Here is a 25,504-nt window from a genome sequence, read left to right on the forward strand (position 1 = left end):
AAGGTGAGAATGACTGGCGTGTAAAAGGAACTGCTAGAGGGCTATGTGACAAAGTTCCCAGAGTTAAGAGTCACAGGATAGGAGGACAGAAAGATAGATAAGCAGGAGCCAGATCACATAAAGCATTGGCCATGGTAAGGATGTGGGCATGAGGGAATGAGAGGAGACAAGCACGGTATCCTAGGTTTTCATCCTGGATGAATGAGATGGAAGACAGGGAAGGAGGAAGTGTAGAGGAAGTCCACAAACCAAGAGTTCTGTTTTGGTCAGGATAAGTTCAAATGTGTCTTAGACATCTGAGCATGGATGGTGAGTAAACAGTAACATAAACAAGCCCAGGGCTCAGGAGAGAGGTGGGGACTAGAGAAAATCTGGATGTCGTTGTACAGTGCCATGGCACTGAATGAAATCAGCTAGGAAGTAGGTATATGGAGAAGAGGACCAAAGAGTGAGCACATCAATATTTAGAGATGGGTAAGAGGAGGAGGAGCCAGTCGGGTGAGAGTGACTTATCCCTGAAGCCTCGTGGAAAAATGTTAAATTGTTTTTCTCTGTTAATACATATTGCTAAACATTGTTCATTACTGTGAATATTACCAAGCAAAAAAATCTGACCTGGCTGTTAATTTTATTAGTTCATTCCATGGAAGACCTAATTCAGGAGCTGCAAAACTGTCCCACTTTTAAAACTTCTGTACTTTGAGATAGCATCACCTCTCATACTAATGGGAAACACAGTTCTCCTAAATAAAGCTATTCCGTCTCTTCATGCCTTAGGCCTTCTCTGAGAGAGGACATTTGGTAATTGTTTTGTTTTTAAGGACTTGCTTTCTAGCTAAAGAAGAAGAAAAGAGAATGAAATAAAATAGAATGGAGATAGCAGACAGATTTAAGATGGCTGTGTAATTGTTAATAATGATAATTAGGAAGTCAGATTTTTGTCTTCAACAAACTTAACATTTGAAAAATCCTAGTGATCACTATGAGTTGTTTATACTTTTCTTATTCAACACCACATATTTTAGGTAGAAGCTTTAATAAACATGTTCCAACTGAACATACCTTATTCTGAATTTTTCTATAGTTAATTTGCATCTGAAACATATTTCATTAGTCTTTAATCCTTTGGTGATTCATAGAATTTGACAGAAAGAATTAGGAACATTTTTCAGAAATATGGATTTATATGCTAATAAATTTTGTTTTTCTTACATAAACTTTGATTGTTGAACAAGATAATCATGTAATTTCGTTTTGCTGTAAATAGAAAATCAAAAAGAGTAAAATAAAATTATTGTAGAACTGATATAAAATGAGGGAAAGTATTTTCCTTATGTTCCTTTCTAAAGAAACTAGTGAAGGTATATACTAACAATCGAAAACACAATTGCAGTATCTGAATCTTTAAAATTTCCTTTCAAAGGGGCCATCCACAAGTGAACTCAGTGGTTCCTTTATAATTTGCGAGTCCCTTTATAGGCAGGATTCTTGAACCAAGAACAGTATTCTATGTTATAGTAGGTGCTCAATAAGTACATGTTAAATGGATGTGAATTCCCCTTTGAGTGATTGGTTAAGTAGCAGAGGTACTACTTTTGACTTCCTTCTTTTTCCCATTCACTTTGCACAGATACACTATGCGATTAATGTGGGTGATTATTTGAAACAAATGTCTGGGTATGAGGGGAGTAGGAGTTAGAGAGAAGTTACATATGTTTAGAAAACAACTCTTTCAGCTCCCAACTCTTTCCTTGTTCTTTCTGTCAGTTTCTATGACATGTTAACACTAAAATACAGGTCCAGCCTCCTATAGATGAGGGCCACTTACAGTTATGGAAAGAAGTAGACGAGTTTATCCTCATACTTTCAGCTCATTGTAATACACACAGTCAGCAAAAGGATGGAAGTCTTTTTTTTTTTTTTAAGATACTTGTATAGCTATGAAAATAACTAGGTTTAGCCAAGCCCAAAGCATTTTTTAAAATGGAAGCCAAAATTTTCTAATTTTGTTTGTACACTTAATTAAAAATGGTTATGTGCTTTTCTTTTTCATCTTTCTCAGTATAATTGGCAATTTTAAAAGATGCACCTGATTTCCTCTGTGAATATAACCAGTGACGTCAAATTTAATATCCTAAGGTTTACTAAAAGTTTCTAATAAATATACTATTAATAAAAGTGTGATCCTCTGGCATTTAAATATCATGTTAGACATATTTTAGCATTTTTATGATCTTTATAAATTGTCCATGTTTTTCTTTCTGACTACGCTCTTTAAATGCCATTTCTGTCTTTTCATTTTTGTAATCCCATGTGTGTTCAGTCATATAAAATCACTCCATTTGGGATGAATCATGGACAGAAGTAACTCTGGAATTACTTAAAAACAAACACTCCAACAATATTTTCAAGAGGAAAGAACCGCTGCCAAGACTACTGTCATTTTTGAGATTAGGAGAAGCCTTTGGTGAAACAGAAAAGGGGGCCAAAGCAGCATTTGTTCTACCAGGAGTACCCCTGTGAGCAAAACAAAGACTCTTTCCTGTCACTAAGGAAATTCCAGGAGTACAGGCTCTCTGCCAGGAACCCAGGACAGAGCCCAGACACACTCTTTATCCCACAGTGGTCTACTGACCACAGGGAACTGGACAGTGCCTAGCACATTGCCTGCCTTGTATATAGTAGGCACTTGACACGTGTTTCCTTTGTGAAATACAATTGTGATGTTATATTGGTCTATATCGGTGTTATCAAAATTACAAATTACATCCAGATTTGGACTTGCCATTGTTGATCTTATGGAGCATTGAGGCCATACCATTACTAACAGTTCAAATTAGGGAATGTGTGTTTTCAGTAAGAAGTATTTAGTCCCACCGTTTTCATTGAGAATTCTGACCCCATTAATAAGTAGGAATGGATGCTGCCGCCGCTCTTATGTGCTGATGATGGAGATACTCCTAGGGGCGCAGAGTTAAACAGTTTCTCATGAGGATTATGGTAATGCCACTGAAATTTACCAATAAAAATTGTAATACATTAACTGATGTTCTTTTTTTTCCCAAGTAATCTACCTTTTTGAGGCATCAACTGGAAAACCATTAGGTGATGGGAAGCTTCTTTCTCATAAGGTAATGCGCATTAGCTATTTCTAATGTAAATAGCCACCATTTATTTACTTCCTTTTTAAAATTAATGTTTTCACTTTAAGAAGAAAAATATAGGAACTAGTTTTATATTTAAAATGAGTGTTCATTCTACAGAGTATTTTGCCTAAAAATGTCACAGTTAAAGACTAAGCACTAGTAAACTGTAATAGGAAGTTATAAATGCAAATTAACTGAAGAAAAGGGTCTGACTTATATGTCTATTGTCCAGGTTCTTTACTGCTTTTCAGTAGAATGTTCTATCTTAATTAAAGTTGTAGCACCTGTCGGTAAATAAAAATGTGTTTATATTTCTAAACAGCTTGTGAGTTTTCCATTGACCTGCCCTTCGCCAGCATTTTCTTCATATTTTAGGATTATAGTTAAATTGGGGGGGGGGGGAAATGCAAAAAGACCCTGAATTGTGAATTGTTTATTCGTTTCTGATATTTAGCCTTAAACAAAGGAGCACATTTTATTATTTTTCTAATAAATGATATATTAGGGTCTAAAAATGCTTTTAACTTTATTGTTCTGTGCTGCTAGTGAAGTGTGACTCTATATGTTATTTTCTTCTTTTTGTAATCATTTTCAATTCAAATAACATACATTCATATGATTCAGAAATCAAAAAGCACCAATTATACATTGGAAAAGTCTCCCTGCTACACCTATTCCTCATTATTATCGTTGCTTTTCACCAAATAAGTAACCACTGTCACTGATCTCCTATATATCCTTCCAGAGGTTTTTAGTGCATATACAAACAAAACTGTATGTTTTTTCTTCCCTCCTTCACAAAACTGTAAAATATAACTCTGTACCTTGCTTTTCTCACACAACACTATTTCTAGAGATCTTTCCATATCAACACATAAAGGGCCTTCCCAATAATCCCCTATCCCTCCACCTCCCCCAGCATACACATATACGTATAGTATAACATTTTATGGATATATCAGAATTTAACCTGTGCTGAAATGATGGACGTTTGTTTTCAGTCTTTTGCTATTACAATGTTATCAAGATTACCTACCTTACATATGTATCTTCTTGCACAAGTGTTGGTGTGTCTGTGGGATAAAATCTTGAAATGTTGCTGTGTCAAAGGACATGAGTGTTAGTAAGTATTGTCAAGTTCTCTTACAAAGAGATATATAAATTTATGTTCTCACTAGTAATACATGAGATGCCTTCTTCCTCACAGTCTCTCCTTTATAATCATTTTAAATCAAGACTATGTAAGCAGAATTTTTCCTTTACAGTAGGATTAAGCATATGTAAAGGGAATAAATTTCCACTTTTTCAAGATACAGTCATTATTTTTCTTAGTAGCATTGAAATGAGAGTCATTTAGTAAGGTTTAATAAACATTTCTTTTAATGTGATCATTCTTTTTCTAGAACCCTTCCTAAGTGTAAGAAAGTTACAATTTCATTATTGTAGGAATGGAGGTGACTTCCTGATGTCACACTTCACTCAGTTACACAGGATATTTTTATCTCTTTGCCTTGTATATAATACAAAGGATTTTCAAATTTGGATTTCTATAGAAAAAGCCAATCTATTTTATTTTATAGTATATGGAGAAACTGAAACCCAAGATCATCCCAAATAAATAACAGAACCAAAACTAGAACTCAAGTCTGACTTTTACTAAATGAATATTAGTGTAGGGCAAGGGAGAAGGTTCAAGTGAACATGAAGCTGCTTTCATGTCCTGCTCCAAAGAGTGGCCCAGGAGGAACAAAACAGCAGTGGACAGAAGAGGACTGGACAGGAGGAAGTGAGAAAGCCCTGCTGAATGCAGAGGGGATGAGGAGGAGGAAACACTCCCCACCATGTACAGAAGCATTATTATTATGGTCAATCTTCAATTTTGAATTTCTTAGAGAGGAGAATCCCATCTGTTGAACAGTGTTTAAAAAAACGTTCTAGGTACTTTTGATGGGAATGACAAGTAATTTATTGTAAAGATCAGTTTCTATGAAAGGTTTCCATTTTGGAAATATCTAGAATTACATTTCATGCATACCTTGATATAAATGGAACATTCTTTTCTTCTTTAAAATGCAATTTTTGGGGACAGCCAGATGGCTCAGTTGATTACAGCACAAGTTCTCAACAACAAGCTTACTGGTTCAATTCCCACATGGGACGGTGGGCTGCGCCCCGTGCAACTGAGATTGAAAATGGCAACTGGACTTGGAGCTGAGCTGCGCCCTCCACAACTAGATTGAAGGACAACGACTTGGAGCTGATGTGCCCTGGAGAAACACAATGTTCCCCAATATTTCCCAATAAAATAAAATAATACAATTGATGGAATTTCAAAAGACAAGAAGAATTTGTAAAAAAAAAAATGTATTATGAACTGGTATATGGCTTATCCTGATCCATCAACTTGGATGATGCTTTATGTGTGGGGTTTTTTTGTTTTTGTTTTTAGTTTCCAGTATTTTTTTTTTATAGAGCTATAATAGTATACTTAGATACAGTAACTTGGTGTGCTCATGATTCTTGTTGAATTCATAGATCTTAGCAAGTCTTCAGACATAGTAAGCAGTAAACAAATCCCTCTTGGATTGAATTGAAATAGATCCATACTGAAACATTTCCAAATTACAAGGAAATTCATTTCACTAGCTAGTATAATAGAGTAATGCTATATGCCAGAAATACTTTACTATTGTAGACAGATCAGTAATTGTGCAGTCAGAAGTCTGGGTTGTCAATTCTAGATATGCTTGTTACCAGCTTTTTCTGAGCAAAATCACTTAATGGCTATGGATCTCAGTCTTCTCATCTGCAAAGTAAGTATAATACCCACATCAAAAGATTGTTTCCTGTTTCGCAAGAAATGACTATGAAAGAATCTATAAAATTTAAGGCTCTTAAGAACATAAGATATCTCCATAAATCAACTCTTACAAATCTTTAAAGCATAAGCAATCTACTTAAATTTTGGTATGAGAAGCTTAATCAAAGTAGACCTCATGGGATACCTAGACTTGCCTTACTCTCACCCTGACTACTAAGATGCAGTGTTCCTCAGTTTGCAGAGTTTCAAAATATATATTATATTATAGTGTTTTAAGGAGCATCTTTCCCTGGTAAACAAACAAAAAATGTACATGTTACTATAGCTTTTGAATTATTAGTGTATTAGCAGTTTAAAGTTATTTAACAAGGACATTTTATCACTATAAGTACTGGAGTGATATTTAATTGATCTTTAAACAAACTCTGTAATTAAAATACTTAAAATGATCTAATGTTAAGCACTAAAACTAATCCAGTATTTTGATTTTTTTTAAATTTTAGAATGAAATATTGGAAATTGCTCTGGATCAAAAAGGACTTACCAATGATAGAAAAATTGCTTTCATTGATAAAAATAGAGATCTCTATATCACCTCAGTGAAACGATTTGGGAAGGAAGAACAAATTATCAAACTTGGTAAAATAATTGTAATACATTTAAAATTACTTTCAATTTTCTTAGATCTACTCTGTCGTATTATAATAAATAGCTTACTTGTTTGAATGAATCTATGAATAATGCTTTGATATTACCTACTTAACTCCATTTTAATGGCAAGTCTTTATCTGCCACAACTAAATTGGCATTGAAGAAAGATTTGCATGTTAAAAATATAATAGTTCTGGGAAGTCTATTCAAATATTTCCATAAATTCTTATGTGAATTTTTGTACCTGTTTTCACCTTTATATGATCAGAAAATAGTCAGTCCTATCAGAAATTAGATGGGGTCTTGCATGACAATTGATTTTAAAGATATATTTTTAATACAATACTGTGGAACTAACAGTACATTAATTCTCTTAAAAATAAGGAACAATGGTACATACTTTGGCATGGAGTGATACATGCAATATCCTGTGTGGACTTCAAGACACTCGATTAACAGTGTGGTATTACCCCAATACGGTTTATGTGGACAGAGACATCTTGCCTAAAACATTATATGAAAGGGATGCAAGGTAACATTTTACTGCCTAAAATTGTTTATTGTGGTAAATAAAACTCTTAAGAGTGTCACATCTTTGACTCTAATTTCAATCCTGCAAGATATCTTTCACTTTACTCAGTAAACTAATTTGTTCAGCTAAAGTTAGCTTTGTGAGACTTAAGTGATGGAACCAAGTTGCAAGTGTTGTGCAATACTATTATAGTTATTTATTTGTTCCTTATATGAATGTAATTTCCAAGCTTAATGTTGTTTAATGGTACCTCGGGTTTTCTTTTTTTTATTTTTTTTCAATGTGGCTTAGTGATTTTAATATCTCTTAATAACTCTTCAGAATGTTCAGTGTTCCCCAGCCTTGTAACTATCTTTCCTCTGTCCCAGATTATCATGGACCCTAAAATGTCCAGGAATGTATGTGTTCTAAAATTGAATTCAACTTAAAATTGAATTTTTAAATTAATCTTAGAGATAGAAAAAATATATGAAATTATTGAAAAGCTTTTTTTAAATTTTATATTCTTCATAAAATTAAATGCATTTATATTTCTAAATTCTCCTAGGAAATAGTAAGATCTCCCACTCTTGACAAAATAGGAATACAAAGCCTTCTGAACTCTAAACCTTAGCTTAACGTGCAAATCTATTTTGAGTTCATTTTTAATATTCAAGTTCACAACCTTAGCTAAACCAGAGGCATCATTTAAAAAGTATTTAAACTAATGAAGAGAAGTTAGTCACCTTTTTTTATGATGATAAAATCTTGAACTCAACTTAACTTTTAATGGTTTACTTTAACACTTCTAAAAGCTGAAGCTAAGTGATGTAATGATTTGTGTGATTTACCTTAAGACTGAGAAAAAAAGGTCATTTCAAATACTTCTAGGAATAGCTCTCAACTATGTAATAATTTTACCACGTTAAACTGTCTATTTTGCTCCAAGTGTATAAAGCAAGTTACACTCAAATGTTTATTTGAATATATACATTCTTCCTGGAGTTAACTTTTTTGGAGGCATATTTTGGAGGTTGGAGACTTCATATGTATGTCAGGGGTCAACCCTCAAATTTAATATATACGAAAAATTTTGCTCAGAATATAAATTACACTTTGCTTTTTTCTCCCCAACAGTGAATTTAGTAAAAATCCCCATATTGTGAGTTTTGTTGGAAATCAGGTAACTATAAGAAGAGCTGATGGCTCACTGGTTCACATCAGCATGTCACCATATCCTGCTATTCTCCATGAATATGTAAGCAGCTCAAAATGGGAAGATGCTGTAAGACTTTGTCGCTTTGTTAAGGTACTTCACATTTAAGATCCATAGTTGTGTATATGTCGTTTATATTAGTATATAATATTATATGATGTTAGTATTATGTTACACAATATCTTTGTGCAAGATGAGAAATGATAACAGTTAAGGGCTGGAAAATACGCAATTGGGATCATGTTTCTTTTTATAAGTGAAGACATGAATAATGTAGGTGGATAGATGCTTTGTAGTTTATTTTCTGAAGAAGCTATAATTTATATATATACACGTTCTTAATATTAATACATATAAAAGTCTTCTGTGGAACTATTTTAAAAAGTCAGGTTTCCACCTTCTTCCTTCACAAAGATTCTAATTTCTTAAATCTGAGGAGAGGCCTGGGCATAGTTTCTAAGTTCCTCAGGTGATTCCTGCAGCTTAAGTTAATAATCTGCTTTAGGTCAGCATTTCCCAACTTGGTTGAATTCAGTATTTTCCAAACATGTTTGACCACAGAACTCTTTTATTGAACATTGGTTAACATCCCTTAGAGTACACTTTAGTGGAATGACTTGTTGATGCTTTTCTTTACAGTGGATTATTGATGACAGACTGTTATAATAGCCTTATCTAAGAGCCTCATTGTTCCTCAAGTTTCCTACAAACTATAGTCTTTAACATCTCATCAAAAAGACTGGAGGGTTTAAACCTTGTTATCTTAAAAGTATATTGTAAGTTCAAAAACCAAACTTTGATAATTAGAAAAGAAATTTTTCAAAAAAATTGATTTAAAAGAAGCTCTTTATGTGTTATTAATATAGTTTAACAAAGTAGCCACAATGAAATTTCCACATCATTAATTTATTCAATTATTAATTCTTTCGGTGCCATACCCAGTAATTTTTAAATTTAAATTAAAATATAATTGTGTTATATTTTAAATCAGTATGTTTTAAGGCAGTTCAACCAAGTAGTTGAGATAATTATTCTCATATTTTATTTTAGGAGCAAACCATGTGGGCTTGCCTAGCTGCTATGGCAGTTGCTAATCGAGATATGACTACTGCCGAAATAGCCTACGCAGCAATTGGTGAAGTAAATAATGTTTACTTATTTGTATGTGTGTGTGTGTGTTTCTTACCATAATTTATTATATTTCTGTTATTATCCACTTCAAATATTTTTTCTTTTATTAGATTGATAAGGTTCAATACATCAAATCTATAAAAGATCTTCCATCTAAAGAATCAAAAATGGCCCACATATTGATGTTCAGTGGGAACATGCAGGAGGCTGAAATAGTACTTCTGCAGGCTGGCCTTGTTTATCAAGCAATCCAGATCAATATTAATCTCTACAACTGGGAAAGGTAATAAAATGGTTTTTATCAATTTCAAAACCTGATTGATCTTGTTCTTTTACCTACCACTTGAGTAAATTACATTTTCCACTGTACTTAATAGTTTCCTAACACCACAAAGAAATTTGTTTATATTTGTGAGTAGTTCGCCATTAAGGATTTGTGCCTTCTCTGAACTTGTAATGGACCAGAAGTTGGGATGTGAAGAAGAAAAGAAAGTCTAGGATGTCTCCCAAATTTCTGATTGTAGTAACTGGATAGATGAAGATACTAATATTGGCAGGCTTGGAAGGGAATATAATGAGTTCAGTTTTCGGCATGTTGGATTTGAAATATTTGTGAAGAAATATGTGATAAAAGTTGATTAAATGGACCAGGAGCCCGTGAGAAAGATTTGAACTGGAGCTATAGATTTTGGAGTCATCAGGAAATGCTTGGTAGTTGAAGCCAAAAGAATTTATGCAATTGCCTAAGCACTGTGTGGAGTGAGCAGACATCAACTACTTATGAGATGGTAGAAAGAAGAGAAATCCACTGAAAGACTCTGGAAAAGCAGTCTGGCAGAGAAGAGCCAAGAGAGGTTTGTGATGCTAAGGAAGGAAGATGAAAGGATTTGTAGTAAGGAGTGTTGGCTAGTAACCTTCCCTCCACCATTAGGCTTTGGGACAGATTGCTTTCTAAGACAAAGTATCATGCTGCTCTTCCCTATGATATAGTAAGTTCCACCGCTCTCTCAGGTGTGTGTCTCTTAGTGACCGAGGTTGTACTGCTTATAAACACCTGTAGTTACTATGTTGTAACATTGGTATGCCTACGTTTCCAGGTTAGAAATGTCTTTCCTCATCTTTGTTTGTCTCTGGCCTCAAAAATAACCCATAGATCTTTTAATTACAGACCCCTTACTCTATAATTCCTTTTGATTAGAATGTTTATAGATATCCTATCTGTACCTTTGCCTCGAATACAAGTAACAAAAATGGCAGATGGTTAATTTTGTCGTTGTCATACTATGCTCTCTTTAATTTGTACACCAGTGATCTATATAGTCTTCTTACAATTCAGCCACTGTTTATATCTTTATGTACACAAATTTGTTGTCATTGTTTAACTGTACAAAGGATCAGGAAAGATGTTTTTGGTTCTACAGACATGAGTAAGTCATTGTCCTTGTTCTCAATTTATTCTTAATTCATTATTTTAAAGTAGCTAGTTTGGAAAGAGTCTGCTAAAAAGTCTATGTTAAGTAACTAATAAAATTGTGTATTCTGTTACCAATCTATGAGTTCCATGAGAAATAGGATAGAATAATGTTTACAGCATTCTTTCAACTAATATTTTTGAGAAAATATTTTTGTTGGTAAATGTTAGACACTACTATTTGTGTAACTCTCTAAAGGCTATACAGTATTTTTTTTAAAAAATGTAATGATCTTTAACGTAAAAAGCTTTCAACCTAGTTAGGAATTCCATTTTATTTTCATTAGTAATAGTAAATTGAATGAATCTAGACTACTATCTTATACCATACACAAAAATTAGCTCAAAATGGGTTAAAGAGTTGAATGTAAGACCTGAAACAATATAATACATAGAAGAAAACATGGGCACTAAGTTATGGACATTTATCTCAGAGGTGTTTTTGTGAACTTGATCCCAAAGGCAAGGGAAACAAAAGGAAAATAAATGAATGGGACTACATCAAACAAAAAAGCTTCTGTGCAGTAAAAGAAACCATCATCAAAAAAAATAAATAAAGAGGCAACCAGATGAATGGGAGAAGATATTTGTAAATGATACTTCCAATAAGGGGCTAATATTCAAAATATATCTGAGTAGAACTCAACAACCAAAACACAAAAAATCTGATTTAAAAATGGGCAGAAGAACTAGACACTTTTCCCAGGAAGACATACAATGACCAACAGATAGGGAAATGCAAATCAGAACCATAATTACCATATCACTTAATTAAATTAAGTGCTTTAAAAAAAATAAAATAAAATTATAAGACAGTAAAACAATAATTGTGGAGCCTCTATTTATTGAGTGCTATGATATACCAGGAATTGTTTTAAACACTTTCCATATATCATATCATTTAGGCATCACAACGTTTTACAAATGAGGAAACCGAAGCTTACTCATAAGTTGGTGGCAAGTCTAGGATATGAACTTAGTCTTCTAATATCAAAGAGGACCTGAATTATCTCAGTATCACCAAGCAACTAGATATGTACTATTTATATTTTTTATTGGATTGCTGTTTATCTTTTTCATTATTTGTGCAGATACTTCCATCATCTTTCCCCTTTCAGATTATATACTATGGAAGGACAGAAACATTTCATATTATATATACATAGTAGTTGCTTAACATTCATGCTCTTAATCTTTATGCAATACTCTTAATCATTTTGCATGTTGCTCCTCTACAAACATTGGGTGTAGATATATGCAGTGTGTCCATGTCATAGCAGGAAGGTGAGGATATATGCCTCTTATGGCTTCTGTTGATAGCCTATAATGTATATATAAATGTATGTAATATATATGATGCCTTCTGAACCTTTCTGTATCTCCTTGACCTAAGTGAAACTTAGCCTCTTCCCAGAGGACACTGCTTCTTTATCTTTCCTCTCAAATAGAGTCAATTCTTTCCAACTCCACGTTTCTTAGGATCTGGATATGAATGGAGTTGGTGTCCTTTTTGCCTCCTTCATCTTTATTTCCCTGTCTTATAGAATCTGTGATCCTTTGAGAGTTATGTCATGCGCCATACTTATTTTCCTGTAACTTCAAAGCTTCCCTGTTATTTCTGTATCCTGCTCCTCTACATCCAATTTTCAGTAAATGACCCTACCTTAAGATATTGGATCTCAGGGAGAGGGAAAACAAGAGGGGCAAAGAGGATTTAATGGGGAAAGAATGAACACTGTCTACCTGACATCTCCCTTTCCTATGCGTCTTGCTTTTTATTTTGACTATAAACCAGTAGGTTGGTCAAGTGTTGCTAGACCTTTGTGTCTACCTGATAAAGATCCACAAGCATTGTTCCAGGATTCTGACTACTATTTACACACTTAAGACTTCCAGGTAAGCATCTCTCATCCCGCCCACTGACCTGCCCATATTTGCTTCCAGAACCCCGCTATCCAGCTACCTCCTCAACATTTCCATTGGAGTTCAAATTTGTGTTTATTCTCTTATAAACTTGGTCCTCTTCCAGAGTAATTTATCTTTTCAGTCTATGCAAGGCTGGAAATCCAGGAATTACATTTGACATTTTCCTTATGCTCCTTCCCCTTCACCCTAATGGCCAACTATTTTTCCTTCCAAAACCTCTGACACTAATTCTCTTCCCCACCAGCACCCTTGTCTAATGTCTAAGCTGATCCAAGTTTTTCTCGGTATTATATCATCACTGATCTCTGCAGTTACTCTCTCCCTCTCCCATTCCTCACACTGTAGTTGTAACGGTCATGGCACAGTTGTAAATCTGAACATGTCACTCCCGATCTCTGATTCATTTAAGTGAAACCCATAGTTTCCCATCTCTTTTAGCACAATTATCTAGGACTGAGTAAGAAAGGACTTAGCAGAAGTTAATATCGCTGCTAAGGAACTTTTATGTATTGTATTCATTTCCAAATTCTACAGATATTTCTGAAGCCTCTTGGAATATTTGCTCCTATTGCATATTTATTCAGTGGATAGTTATTGAGTGCCTGCCCTTTCAGGTATATTTAGATATTACATGGAGATCTGCTTTTTTTTTTTTTTAAAGTCTTTTGGTAAAGTGTCATTTTAAGTGTACTTGTTCAAAAAGGCTGTTGAATTAGAAAAAGGGCTAAGGTAATAGCTGAGAATGGGAGCTTTGGAATCAGACCTGGGTTTGATTTCTGGATTTGCCCTTCCAAGCTCTGTGATCTTGGACAGGTTGCGGAGGCTTTGTAGCCTCGGTTTCCTTATGTTTAAAATGGTGAAAATAACTACAACCTCTTGTTTATTGTCAGGATGAAATATTAATAACATAGTGTGTGAAAATTTCTTAACATACTGCCTGACACACAGTAAGCTTTCAATAAATGGTAGCCATTATTCATTCTTTAAAAATTTATTGAGTGTCTCTGGTGTGCCAGGTTTTAGGCTCTGGGGATACAGCAATGAACAAAACCAACCAAGCTTTGTAATGACAGTTTTGATTCCAAATGGTATGGCTAAGATAAAAAGGTAGGAGTAAGAGGGATGTGTATTTGAATCCAATATAAGAATCCATTTATAGCAGTGCAATCCAAAGAATGGATTGGATGATACATATATTAGATTGCTTTTAAGATACCTGAATTTCTATCTTTGTTTAAAGCCTTTAGAAGGAAACAGATTTTATTTTAATATCTTATTCCATTTGAGAAGCACAGTCTTGCTGTCATCCCTACTTGAATTTGAAAATTGTCTGCCTAATAAAATGCAGCCCTTGAAGAGCGGTAGGTAAGCAAGTTATCTACCTGACATTGACCTTGGACATTTGGTGGTGGGCTGTTCTGAAAAACTGAAGGTTCAGAGAGATAGAAACTAAAAACTCCAGTTATACATATTGATCCTTTATGTAAATACTAATAAAAATAATTTCTCTGTGTCTACCAGTTATGTAAAGCAAACTTCATTCAAGTTATGCAAAAAAATCATATTTTGGAGTAATCCTTTTATATCACTTCGTTCTACTTAAAATCAGAGAAGATACATGGACTTATTCCAACCCCATAATCTAATGTCACATTTGTTTGGTTGCCAAATAACCATTTGCTAGAGACATACTGTTCCCACAACCCTTATATAATTTGGAGTGAATTCCCTCCTAAATGTGGTAAGAAAACATTTTTTTACCCAGTGTGTACTTTTAGAGACCATTTATACTAGCACATATCATTTGAATTTTTACGCTTAGCATTGCTCTTCAATCAGATAATACATATTTTATAATAATAATGACCATAATGATAAATAATCCTAAGAATCTAGTTTCTAAATGCAGGCGTATGCCTTTCTACATAATTAAATATATTGATGTTCCATGACAAAGTATATCTGGAATTTTTGAAAAGCTCCAACCCAGAATGGATGCTTACGTACTCCCTACTTAGATCTCTTATAGATGTGCGTAATCAAAAACCCCTTCCCTCATCGTGTGCAATCATAAAGAAAGAATAGGAAGTGGAACTTCTAAGATACCAAAAGGGTGGTTCACCAGAGTCTCCACTCACACATTCACCACTGGAATCAGAGCCTTTGGGGTATATAGGGGGATAATGTGGGAGAGGGTTAGAAGGATTAGGCAGCTTCTATTTCTCATCTTTTGATCCTTTATGAAATTTTTTTTTTGCCTTCTCTTCCACTTTTGTTCCTCTATGTTCTAGTACTTCTACATTCTTTTCTGTATATCCTCTCTTTCTCTGAAAGATTTAGTCAGAGGAATGAAGGAACTTTGAGGAGTTTGCGATGGGTAGCAGATACCCATGGATTTAGCAATATGGTTTATGCCAATATATATTTTATAAGAAATTGTGCTGAATTTTGGCATAATCATTTGTATTCTACATGACTTATATTAATAATTTTTTCATATTAGGTCTTTAATCTCAATTGTCTATCAATTGTCAATTAATACATACAGCGTATCTAAAATCATTCTTAAAATTATTATTTAGTTTAAGTCAAATCAAAACATGCTAAGAATGAAACAGATTTTCCTACTAAAGAGTTACACATTGCAAAAGAAATCTAGTCAGTAGTCAGTCTTGTCCAAAACAACAGATTTATAATAGTTGACTCTGATACATCATGACTGGCCTATTCAGAAGTCTTCTGTTATATTAGAAAGCAAGAAAACGTGAGGAATAATGTACTTTGATTATTATGATAGCTGTTTTCCCATACTTTAAAACAGGATGACTGGGAACAGTGTAGGAAAGCTGTACTCACTGAATTATTTATGACTCAACTGATATGAGTGATTACGGGATCACGGTCTGAGATGCTTCCTAAAACCTGCATACGAAAATCGGCCTGGACCTGAGCGCTCATCTTTTCATTTTCCACCAAATTATCAATATAGAGATTTTATTTCTTTGGTGTTGTACCACTGACTTCAGCAATTCATTCAGCTCTCGTCTGCTGTTTCAATATTACCTTAAAAATAACTTCTTTACATAGATAGATGTTAATTAGATTACAAAATTTAAATGGTTATTAACTTTTTCTAAGAATCAAATGGCAAAGGCATTTTTGTCGGGTTTTTATTATCCTTAAATTTTATTTTCATACTTTAAATGTACTGTATTAATAACATAAGGAGATCAGTATTTAGTTGAATATTGAACAGAATAAATTCATTATACAAGTAGACTTACAAAAATGGTCAAGATAGTTGAACCACTTCCACTGAAGGAAAGTTCACTTACTTGTATTTTATTATGATTTCAATGAATTTTTCAAGTGAACATTTACCATACACACATACGCTCTGTAATACTCACCAAAAAGAAATGAAAGCCAAATCTCCCTTCAATAAACGTACAGGTTGGTGAAGGAATCAGACTTCCAAATATTAATGATACTGTAAGCAGTGCTATCATAACGGTATGTATAAAATGGAGCACAGATAAGATAATGGTCATTTATTTCTACAAGGGGAGCTGGTCAGAAAGAAGACATCATATCTGATCTGGACCTTGAATTATAAACAGGAGTTTGCAAGGTGGATGAGGTAGGGAATGACGTTCCATACTGAGGGACGAGTGGAGGGAACAATGCAGACCATTTGTCCCACCCACTCACCCCCAGACTCTGCTGCCTATAGAGGCCAATACAAGCAATGCTGATAATCTGTTTTATTCTCATTATAGGGCACTCGAATTGGCTGTAAAATACAAAACACATGTTGATACAGTTCTTGCTTACCGTCAAAAGTTTTTGGAGACATTTGGTAAACAGGAAACTAATAAACGATACTTGCAGTACGCAGAAGGTGTAAGTATTATATCATATTTTATAATAATGTACATGTTTTATAATTATATAATATTCATCTTAATGAGATAAAATTTGAATAATCCATACCTTAATCTTCAAAAATTAGATCCATATCTTAATCTAAAAAAACTACTTTTTTACCTTATGATGTTGGAAGTCTTATTTTGACTATATTACTAAAACTTTTTGATTCTTACAGCCATGTTTTGATTAACTCAAGTCTGTTCTCATAGTATCCAATTTGTGTTATGCTTCGGTGCTAATTAATATTTTAGATAAACAATGCAAATGGCTGGGATAAAGGCTTCAAGATCCTGAATTTTGTCTTCCACCAGCTGCCCCTTCTACCCCAGGAGACATATATAAGCACAGAGGGGACTGACCAGAAAATGGATACTTTGGCACTTTATAGAATTCTAGGGAGCTAGGTTACCCTTCCAGAGAGGCCTAGCATAAGTAGACTTCTCCATCTACGATGAAAGAAGGTTACCTTGCCTCTCAAATTCCTACCCCAATCTCAGATTCTATCATTCCAATTAATAGAGTCATTCCAGTACATATTAGCCCATGAGGAGAGCAGAACAAGAGAGTTTGCCCCAGTGCCTGGAGCAGAACTGATTGTGGCCACTTGACCCCATCCTTCTAAGCTCAACTGCAGAAGTAGAATTTACCTCTAGCCGTATAGACAAGACTTGTAAGCCCAAGACAGGGCCAATCTTGCTCCCAACTCTCTGAACCAGTTGATTTTCTTAACCTTTTATTCGTTTATTTATTTTTAAAAATGTTTCTGAGTGCTCACTCTGGGCCAAGTACGATGCTTGGTGTTGAATCAGATATAGTTTCTGTCTTCATGGAGCTTATAGACTATGTGGGAGTGTTCCTCCTTGGGGATAGAGTGAAATGGAATGTTCTGATCCATTCTAGAGGGCAGAGTATATTGGAGGAATTTTAGGAAGAAGAAAGAGGGTAGAGAGAAGGCCCCTACAATTCCTACTAAAGCCAATACTATCCACTTCCCATATTTAAAATACTGAGTGTCGTGATCTATATTTTTGGACTTCAGAACAGTTGTCAGGGTAGTGAAGCTTTTGGGGACATTTTTAGAGTTCTGAAATGCAATTTCAATATCTGAATTCAGGATAGGCACAAGTTGTGGGTTTCTCGGTGGAAAGGGATGTATTTTATAGAAGTTCCCCAAACTTCTTTTGTTTCATTCAGAACTTGTCTAGTACTGAAATGAAACTTCTGGGAGTTTGGGCTGTGAAGCTTTACTCTTCTACTAGGACAAACTCAGGCTCCCTGGGACTCATGAGGGCTGCATTGTAACTCACAAAATGTGACAGCAACCACCACCACTACAGTGCTAAGCAGAACAGTCACCAGATATGTGATATTCTTGTCACAGTTTTGAAAATATGACATTATGTTAACACTGAGCACCCACCTTAAGTTTATTGTATTTTTTTTTAAAGATTTTATTGGGGGAAGGGTTCTTTATTGGGGAACAGTGTACTTCCAGGACTTTTTTCCAAGTCAAGTTGTTGTCCTTTCAACCTTAGTTGTGGAGGGTGCCATTCAGCTTCAAGTTGTTGTCTTTACAGTCTTAGTTGTGGAGGGCGCAGCTCAGTTCCAGGTCAGGTTGCCGTTGCTAGTTGCCGGGGGCACAGCCCCCCATCCCTTGCGGGACTCGAGGAGTTGAACTGGCAACCTTGTGGTTCACAGCCCACTGGCCCATGTGGGAATCGAACCGGCAGCCTTCGGAGTTAGGAGCACAGAGCTCCAACCACCTGAGCCACCGGGCCAGCCCTATTGTATAATTTTTAAGCAGACTAATGCTACTCTTTTTCCTTTCAACGTCATTGTCATCAATATTTTTTTCAGTATTTTCACATTTGGTGCTTTGGAGGACGTAGAAAATATACTTCTTACCTTCAAGAAAATTATATTTTAGATAGCACAAACTTAAAATTTTAATATTCTTTCTCATATATGTATTGAACTGTTACCAAAGTGTAATATTTCAATTACAAGAGTAGCACACAAATGTTCAAAGTGAGATAATCAGAACAACATGGCTTTTTTAGGAATTTTGTTTTCTTTTCTCTCTGAAACTATATAGGTTACTTTGATTGTGTATGGCACTATGTTCTAATTTCCTACTTCTTCATAAATGTTATTTGGAAGTTAACTAGAAATCATAAAGCAGTATATTAAGATGAAAATTACCTTTGACTTAAAAATTTCCAATTATTTATCCATCTTAGCCAAAATTGTGATTATATGAACACCTTATTTCAGAACATAATAGTTGAATAGAGATAGGTCATTTTTTTAATTTGAGAAATTTATTTTAGATAATTTGAATTCTGTGGGTTCACAATTCATAAAGTGAATATAAGAAGTGAAAAGTTTGATAGACATTCTTATTTATGAGCCCAGAAATATTATTTGAGCATTTCTAGTTTAAAATATGGCAAACTTGGTTTCATGCAAGGTGTATTGTCTTCGAAGAACTCCATTAGAGTCTTTGTACCTGGTTTATAGTGGTGTTCAGTAGTATTTGTAAAATAATGTGTAAGTCTGGCAAATAAAATCCACTTGAGGAATATATTCAATCTACTGAATACATACTTTATACAAGAAGAAAAGTAGAAGAACCTGGAAATGTTTAAAATATTATGCTAAAAGAAAGAAAAGCATGGAGAAAAAACAACCAACCAACAGACATCTCCTGAGCAGCATTTCAGAAAGTATAGAATTTTGAAGAAGATTCGGAAGAGTCAACACTCTAGAGTTCAGACAAACCACTTCAGGTCTTGCAGCTTCTAAGGACTGATAGTTTTACAAGGTCCTGAGATACAAAACCCAGGAGAGAAAATAGTGAGAGATTGTGTAGTGACATCTCATTTGCTGGGTAATTAGTTGCCATTTATTTATTCAATATTTATTGAGTGTGTACTCTCCTTGGTGCTTGGGATATAATAGTAAACATGGCAGACACTAACCCTGGTCTCATGAAGCTCATGTTCAAATGGAGATGATAGTTAATTATATGGTTGTTCATTGCAATTGTGATTATTGCCTTGAAGGCTGTGTACATGGTGCTACAAGATTTTATGAATGGGGAAGTTGATCTAGGGTGGAGGGATCAGCAAAGGCTTTTCTAAGCAAAGTAAATGGTATTTGAGCTGAGTTCTAAAGGATGAATAGAAGCTGATTAGGGGTGAGGGTGGTGCGTGGGAATTAACATGTTCCAAGCAGAGAGAAATCATCGAAGTGGGAAAGAGTAAAGAGCAAAGGGGAGACTGACTTGAGGGTTTCATAGGGTAAATTAAGGATATTATTGGACTTTTTCCTAAGATTAATGTGAAGCTATTGAAAGGAAATAGCGTGATCACTTTTCCCTTTTAAAATTCCAATTCCTAAATATAAATGGAAACTCAGAATTTTCCACAAAATTATCTTGAGTAGGATTTTGGCCGTCAGTTAAAGGATATGATAATAAGAACAAAGGCATGGGGTCTTGAAAGAATGGGGAAGGAATACAGTGTAACTACTCTGGATCCTGGGTTCTTGGTGGTTGGAATACTGGTTAGGATGAGACATGGAAGGGTCTTTATATTGTGCTAACAGACTTCATAGTGAAGGCAATGAGAAGACCTGGAGGTCTGTCATCAAGAGAACTGAAAGAGAACATCTGATGTGCAAGGTGGATTGGAGGTAAGGGTGGTGACTCGGAGACCAGTTGGGAGGGTCTCATGATAGTCCCACTAGGAGATGGAAAGGGTAAGATGAGTGAAACAAAAAATTCAGCTGTAAAATCAAGACAGCATGTGGTTGGTGTTGGGAGGAGAGGAGGTGAGGTGAGGCAGGCATTTGAGAGTGACTTCAGTCTTTCTAGTGTGGGTGACGTGGATGGGGAGGTCATTAACCTAGACTGGGAAGAATATATAAGTTTCGGACCTTGTGAATTTGAATGCATGAAAATATATATATATATATATATATATATTTAGTACCTGGGATATTCAGGTGGAGATATCTAGTGGACAACTAGAAATATAGATGTGAACATTGAAGGACATGACAGCAGAGGAATCAGGCTAGATGGGCTTATGGCCATGACCACGGAGGCATGAGGAAGCCATGAGTTGATGAGGTCTCCTCGGGAAAGCATGGAAAAGCTGCGGTCGGAATCCTGGTCAGCACTAACAGTGAAGAGCTTGTGTAGAGTGAGAATACAGGAGAAAAAGAAAAGCAAGAGACAAAGGACATTAGAAAGGAGAGCAGAAACCGGAAGGGAGGGGGACTCGACAATCTAGTGGAGATTTTTCAAAGAGCAGTGCTCAGCAGTGTTGAGGAAATGCTCCTGCCTTGGGCCCTGGCCTTCCCTCTTTCACCGACGTGCACGGGAACTCACTCGTCTCCTCCAGGTCTTCACGGCAGCTTCGCCCAGGCCTTCTCCGATCACTACTGGAAATACAACACCACCACCCCAACTCTCCCGCCGGCACCCAGGATCTCCCTTCCCCGTTTCTAAAACTCTTACCACTTCTGACATGTTGGACATGTGTATCTCTTCCATTGTTTGCCTTTCCTTGTTTATCTCTCTACGAAGACAGTGATTTTTATCTTTTTGTTCACTTCTGAGTCCTCGCACCTAAAACAGCCCTTGGCATGTAGTCAGCACTAAATATGTGTTGCATGAGTAAGTGAAGCATGCAGAGAAGGCATATAGGACGAGGAACGAGCACACGATGATAGCGCTACACTGTGAAGTGCAAGGAGAACTCAGTCGTGTCACGGTGGTCTGGAGAGAGCATGAGCGTCAATGAGAAGCAGCAGGGTGGTGGCTTGTGGAATAGAGAGGGAGGGGTGAGGAGCAGCCAGTGAAGAGAAGGAAACTGAATGCATAAGTAATAACTGAAGGCAGACGTCCTTGCGGAATCAAAGAAGATGGGATCAGGGACTTAAGTGAAGAGGTTGGCCTGAGACAGAAGGGAAAGAGATAAGGATGGATACAGATACAGGTAAGTTTGTGAGTGCAAGGAAGGAAATAAAGTGAACTCATGCCTAATGGCCACTGTATTCTCCATAAAGTAGGAATCTGATTTCCAGCTGAGAGGAAGAGAGATGAGGTAGAGGATGGGGAGCCATTTTGTATGATTTTGAAATTACTTCTGTATGAATAAGAAGAATTGACTAGGAGCTAGAATAGGAAGTGCCAATTACTATTGGCACTCCCTATAGCAGAAAAGGATGTGTTTTAGTATAAGAAGTCACTTGACAGCTGTCGTGAGTACATATTCAGTAAAACTCACTATTAAAAATATTCTATTTCAAGGACTATATTGTCAGAACACTGTTCTAAAACTGGATAAATGCCAAAGTGAAAGTGAAAGTGAAACATTTGTTTCAGTAGGATGGCTATCAACTGACACCCTCATTTGTACTATAACAAGTAGCTAATATAGATGTCATCAATTTACTTGATGGACTTCTGGTGCAACAGGGCAATAATTGTTCAATGTACCATCCATGTATCGTTTTATTGTGATTGATTTGAGAATCATATGCATATCAATTTAAGGCTGGAAGAAGGCCAAAGCATTCATCATGTTTTGTCTTTCTCTTTGCAAATGTTTTGTTAGACATAGAAACAAGTATTTGGCCATTTGAAAACTATCAAGTTCTGGCCTGATTGAAAAAAATGAGTCTTTCAAATAATCTGATGCTTGCTCTGCCTTTCAGTGAGCTGTCACTTGCATCTCAGCACAGACATTCATCTTCTATTACCATGTTTCTCTGAAATAAGACCTAGTCGGACAATCATCTCTAATGCGTCTTTTGGTCTTATAGTAAAATAAGACCGGGTCTTATCTAATATAACACAAGACCGGGTATAATATAATATAATACCGGGTCTTATATTAATTTTTGCTCCAAAAGACACATTCGAGCTGATTGTCTGGCTAGGTCTTATTTTTGGGGAAACACGGTAGAAAGGATTCTTTTATTTCATCTATTTGATATATTACAGAAAAAGTATATGGAATTATTACCTTTCTTAAAAAATGACCAAAAGTATCTAAAAATTAATTCACAGATTTGGATAAAGGATATTGGAATGAAAAAAGAACCAAATAATTAATTCTGTCAACTTCTGGCACAAAACAAAAAGGGCATGAATTCCTGTTAAGGTTAAATTAATCTCTTGGTTACTTAAGATAAATCTGTTCAAGCAGCAACTAATGCTTCAGTCTGTTTTAATACTACTTATTCCACTCAGCTCCCCTGCATGGAGGTGAAAACCTATTCACTTCTGGCTCAGTCTGAGGAGTTGGGTTTATTTCATAGTAAATCAGAGTTAGTTTACCCTAGGACCCAGTTTTTTCCATATTTTGCCTGAAAGAGGGCACACATTCCTAAATTAATGATCTCCAAACTTTTTAAAACAGAGAATGCTTTTTCCTAAAGAACTCAGGGCAGTCTTTTCCTGACACCAAGTGTAATGAGCTTAGAGAGGGGGCAGGATCAAAGGGAGGGAAACAGATAAAAACTCGATTCTTTTTATGTGTCTCCCAGCCTTGCTTTCCCACTACTTCTGCTAATATCTTTTCGTCACTGTCTTAACCACCACTGTGTCTTTATATTACTTTAAGAGTTGTTGCAAAGGAGCCATTATTGCAGAGTATGCTGGGGGAAGCAAATGCTGCTGGATCTTTCCTCATAGTTGGGCTTCGTAGGAAACCTCAGTATATAAGCAGTAAAGCGCTGACGCGTGTTGGCTTGGCGTCTAGATCCCTGTCGGTTTTTCTTCTTGTTTGGAGGAGGGCAGCCCACCTTCTCTCCTGTGTCCCCAGGTGCACCTGTGCAAAACCCTAAGGCTCCGTGACCCTGTTTAGAGGTACCTTCTATAAATAGCTATGGTGAGATTTTGGTCTTTTGAATCACAATGAGAGTCTTTGCTTTTTATTGTGGTAATTGTTCTGTTTGCTCTCACTCCTAAAGCTATTTCATTTTGTGTTTTGAGCAATTTTTTAACTTTTCCTTCATGCCCGCTTTTTCTCTGTTTTAGAAGTCGTATATTCTCTTTTTGTTTACTCTTGGTTTCTTTGCATTAAACAAAAATGTCTTTACTATATAAGCATGTTTCTTCTTTTCTTCTACTGCAGCTTCAAATAGATTGGGAGAAAATCAAAGCCAAAATTGAGATGGAAATTACTAAAGAACGAGAGCGATCAAGCAGCCAGCCCAGCAAGAATATAGATCTAAAGCACTAAATGCCATGCTCACCTTTAAGGAGTTTTGCCTTTTGAAACTAATTCTGATTAACCAAGGGGAAGCATGTGTTCCTTGCTAAAGAAAAAGACAGAATCTTTGAGTATAAGCACTTACTGTGTATTCAATATAAACATATAATCAAAGACTAAGCACAAAATAATTGATATAACTTCATCTTTTATATTTTTAGTCCAATAATTCATAAAATATTTTGATATATTTATGATACACCTACGTCATGTTGCTTACATTTCAGTTTTTGTCCATTAGTTTATCCCTGAATCTTCAGCATGAGCAAATATTAATGCTGATAATAAACCATTGGACTCTTTAAAATGTATGTTATCATTAATTTCTATTTGACCTCTAAACTGTAAAGTACGCTCAGAGTTTATAAGTCAAAAGTACAATGAGGATGGATTTATGAAAATGTATAATAATACATATACACCAATGTTCATAGCCACATTACTCGCAATAGCAAAAAGATGGACAAAAAGAGATGAATGGATAACAGATGAGTGGATAAAGATGTGGTATATACATACATTGGAATACTGTTTAGCCTTAAAAAAGGAATGAAATTTTGATACATGCTAAAACATGGATGAACCTTGAAAATATTATGCTGAGTGAAATAAGCCAGACACAAAAGGTCAAGTATTGGACGATCCCACTTATACGAGGTACCTACAATAGGTAAGTTCATTGAGACAGAAATGAGAATAGTGGTTGCCAGGGACCAGGGGAGGGAAAATGGGGGAGTTATTGTTTAATGAGTACACAATTCCTGTTTGGGATGAACGAGTTCTGGAAAGGGATAGTGGTGATAGTTGTACAACATTGTGAAGGTACTTAATGCCACTGAATTGTACACCTAAAAATAGCTAAAATTGTAAAATTTGTTATATCTATTTTACCATAATTTTTGAAATATATCTAGAATGATTAAGAAATATTTTCCTCATTCCTCTCCTGACTTGAGAATGTTCAGGCACTAGGCCCTGGAGTCTGAGTGTGTGAAAAATCTCCTTAAGTGATAAAGCTGTTTGCCTAGCCTGAATTCAGTATGTCCCCAAATTATTATTACCACAGAAGCTTTTTAACATTGATACAAGTACTTCTTAGACAGTCTTCCATGAAGCCATTTTTAGAAATGGTATATTATGAAGTGAGAATATGTAAATGCTTGGGAAAGTAATTACCTCTCTTGTCCCAATTTTAATTAATATATCTAGGTTTCTTTTATGAAAATGTTCCTGTCTTTTCAGCATACTCCTTTTCTTTTCTGGATTGTTGGAATATTCTGTTCTTCATCCAGACGCTGGATAGGAGGATGTGTTCAATTTATGAAGTATGATGAGGAGTTTGCTTATAAGTTGTGCTTTTATGTTTTCTACATTGTTATATTTCAATAAAAAGTTTTAAAGGAAAAATGGTT

At 35.3% G+C, this 25,504-nt stretch overlaps 1 protein-coding gene across 4 annotated transcripts in view; it reads left to right on the forward strand.

The window, feature by feature from the left end:
* Positions 1 to 25,504, forward strand: part of IFT80 (intraflagellar transport 80) — a 109,210-nt gene extending 83,706 nt beyond the window's left edge. For 3 of the 4 annotated variants that reach the window (XM_081064282.1, XM_081064283.1, XM_081064284.1), the window contains 8 exons: positions 3,067 to 3,131; positions 6,471 to 6,606; positions 7,003 to 7,150; positions 8,267 to 8,438; positions 9,396 to 9,485; positions 9,587 to 9,759; positions 16,653 to 16,776; positions 23,955 to 25,504. In XM_081064282.1, coding sequence (XP_080920408.1) covers positions 3,067 to 3,131; positions 6,471 to 6,606; positions 7,003 to 7,150; positions 8,267 to 8,438; positions 9,396 to 9,485; positions 9,587 to 9,759; positions 16,653 to 16,776; positions 23,955 to 24,062 — 1,016 coding nt within the window. In that variant the 3' untranslated portion in view covers positions 24,063 to 25,504. The remainder of the gene's footprint in view (positions 1 to 3,066; positions 3,132 to 6,470; positions 6,607 to 7,002; positions 7,151 to 8,266; positions 8,439 to 9,395; positions 9,486 to 9,586; positions 9,760 to 16,652; positions 16,777 to 23,954) is intronic. The other variant, XR_013994318.1, reaches the window with a different exon arrangement.

The sequence above is a fragment of the Rhinolophus hipposideros genome (assembly GCF_964194185.1).
Source record: "Rhinolophus hipposideros genome assembly, chromosome: 2".
Classification (NCBI taxonomy): Eukaryota; Metazoa; Chordata; class Mammalia; order Chiroptera; family Rhinolophidae; genus Rhinolophus; species Rhinolophus hipposideros.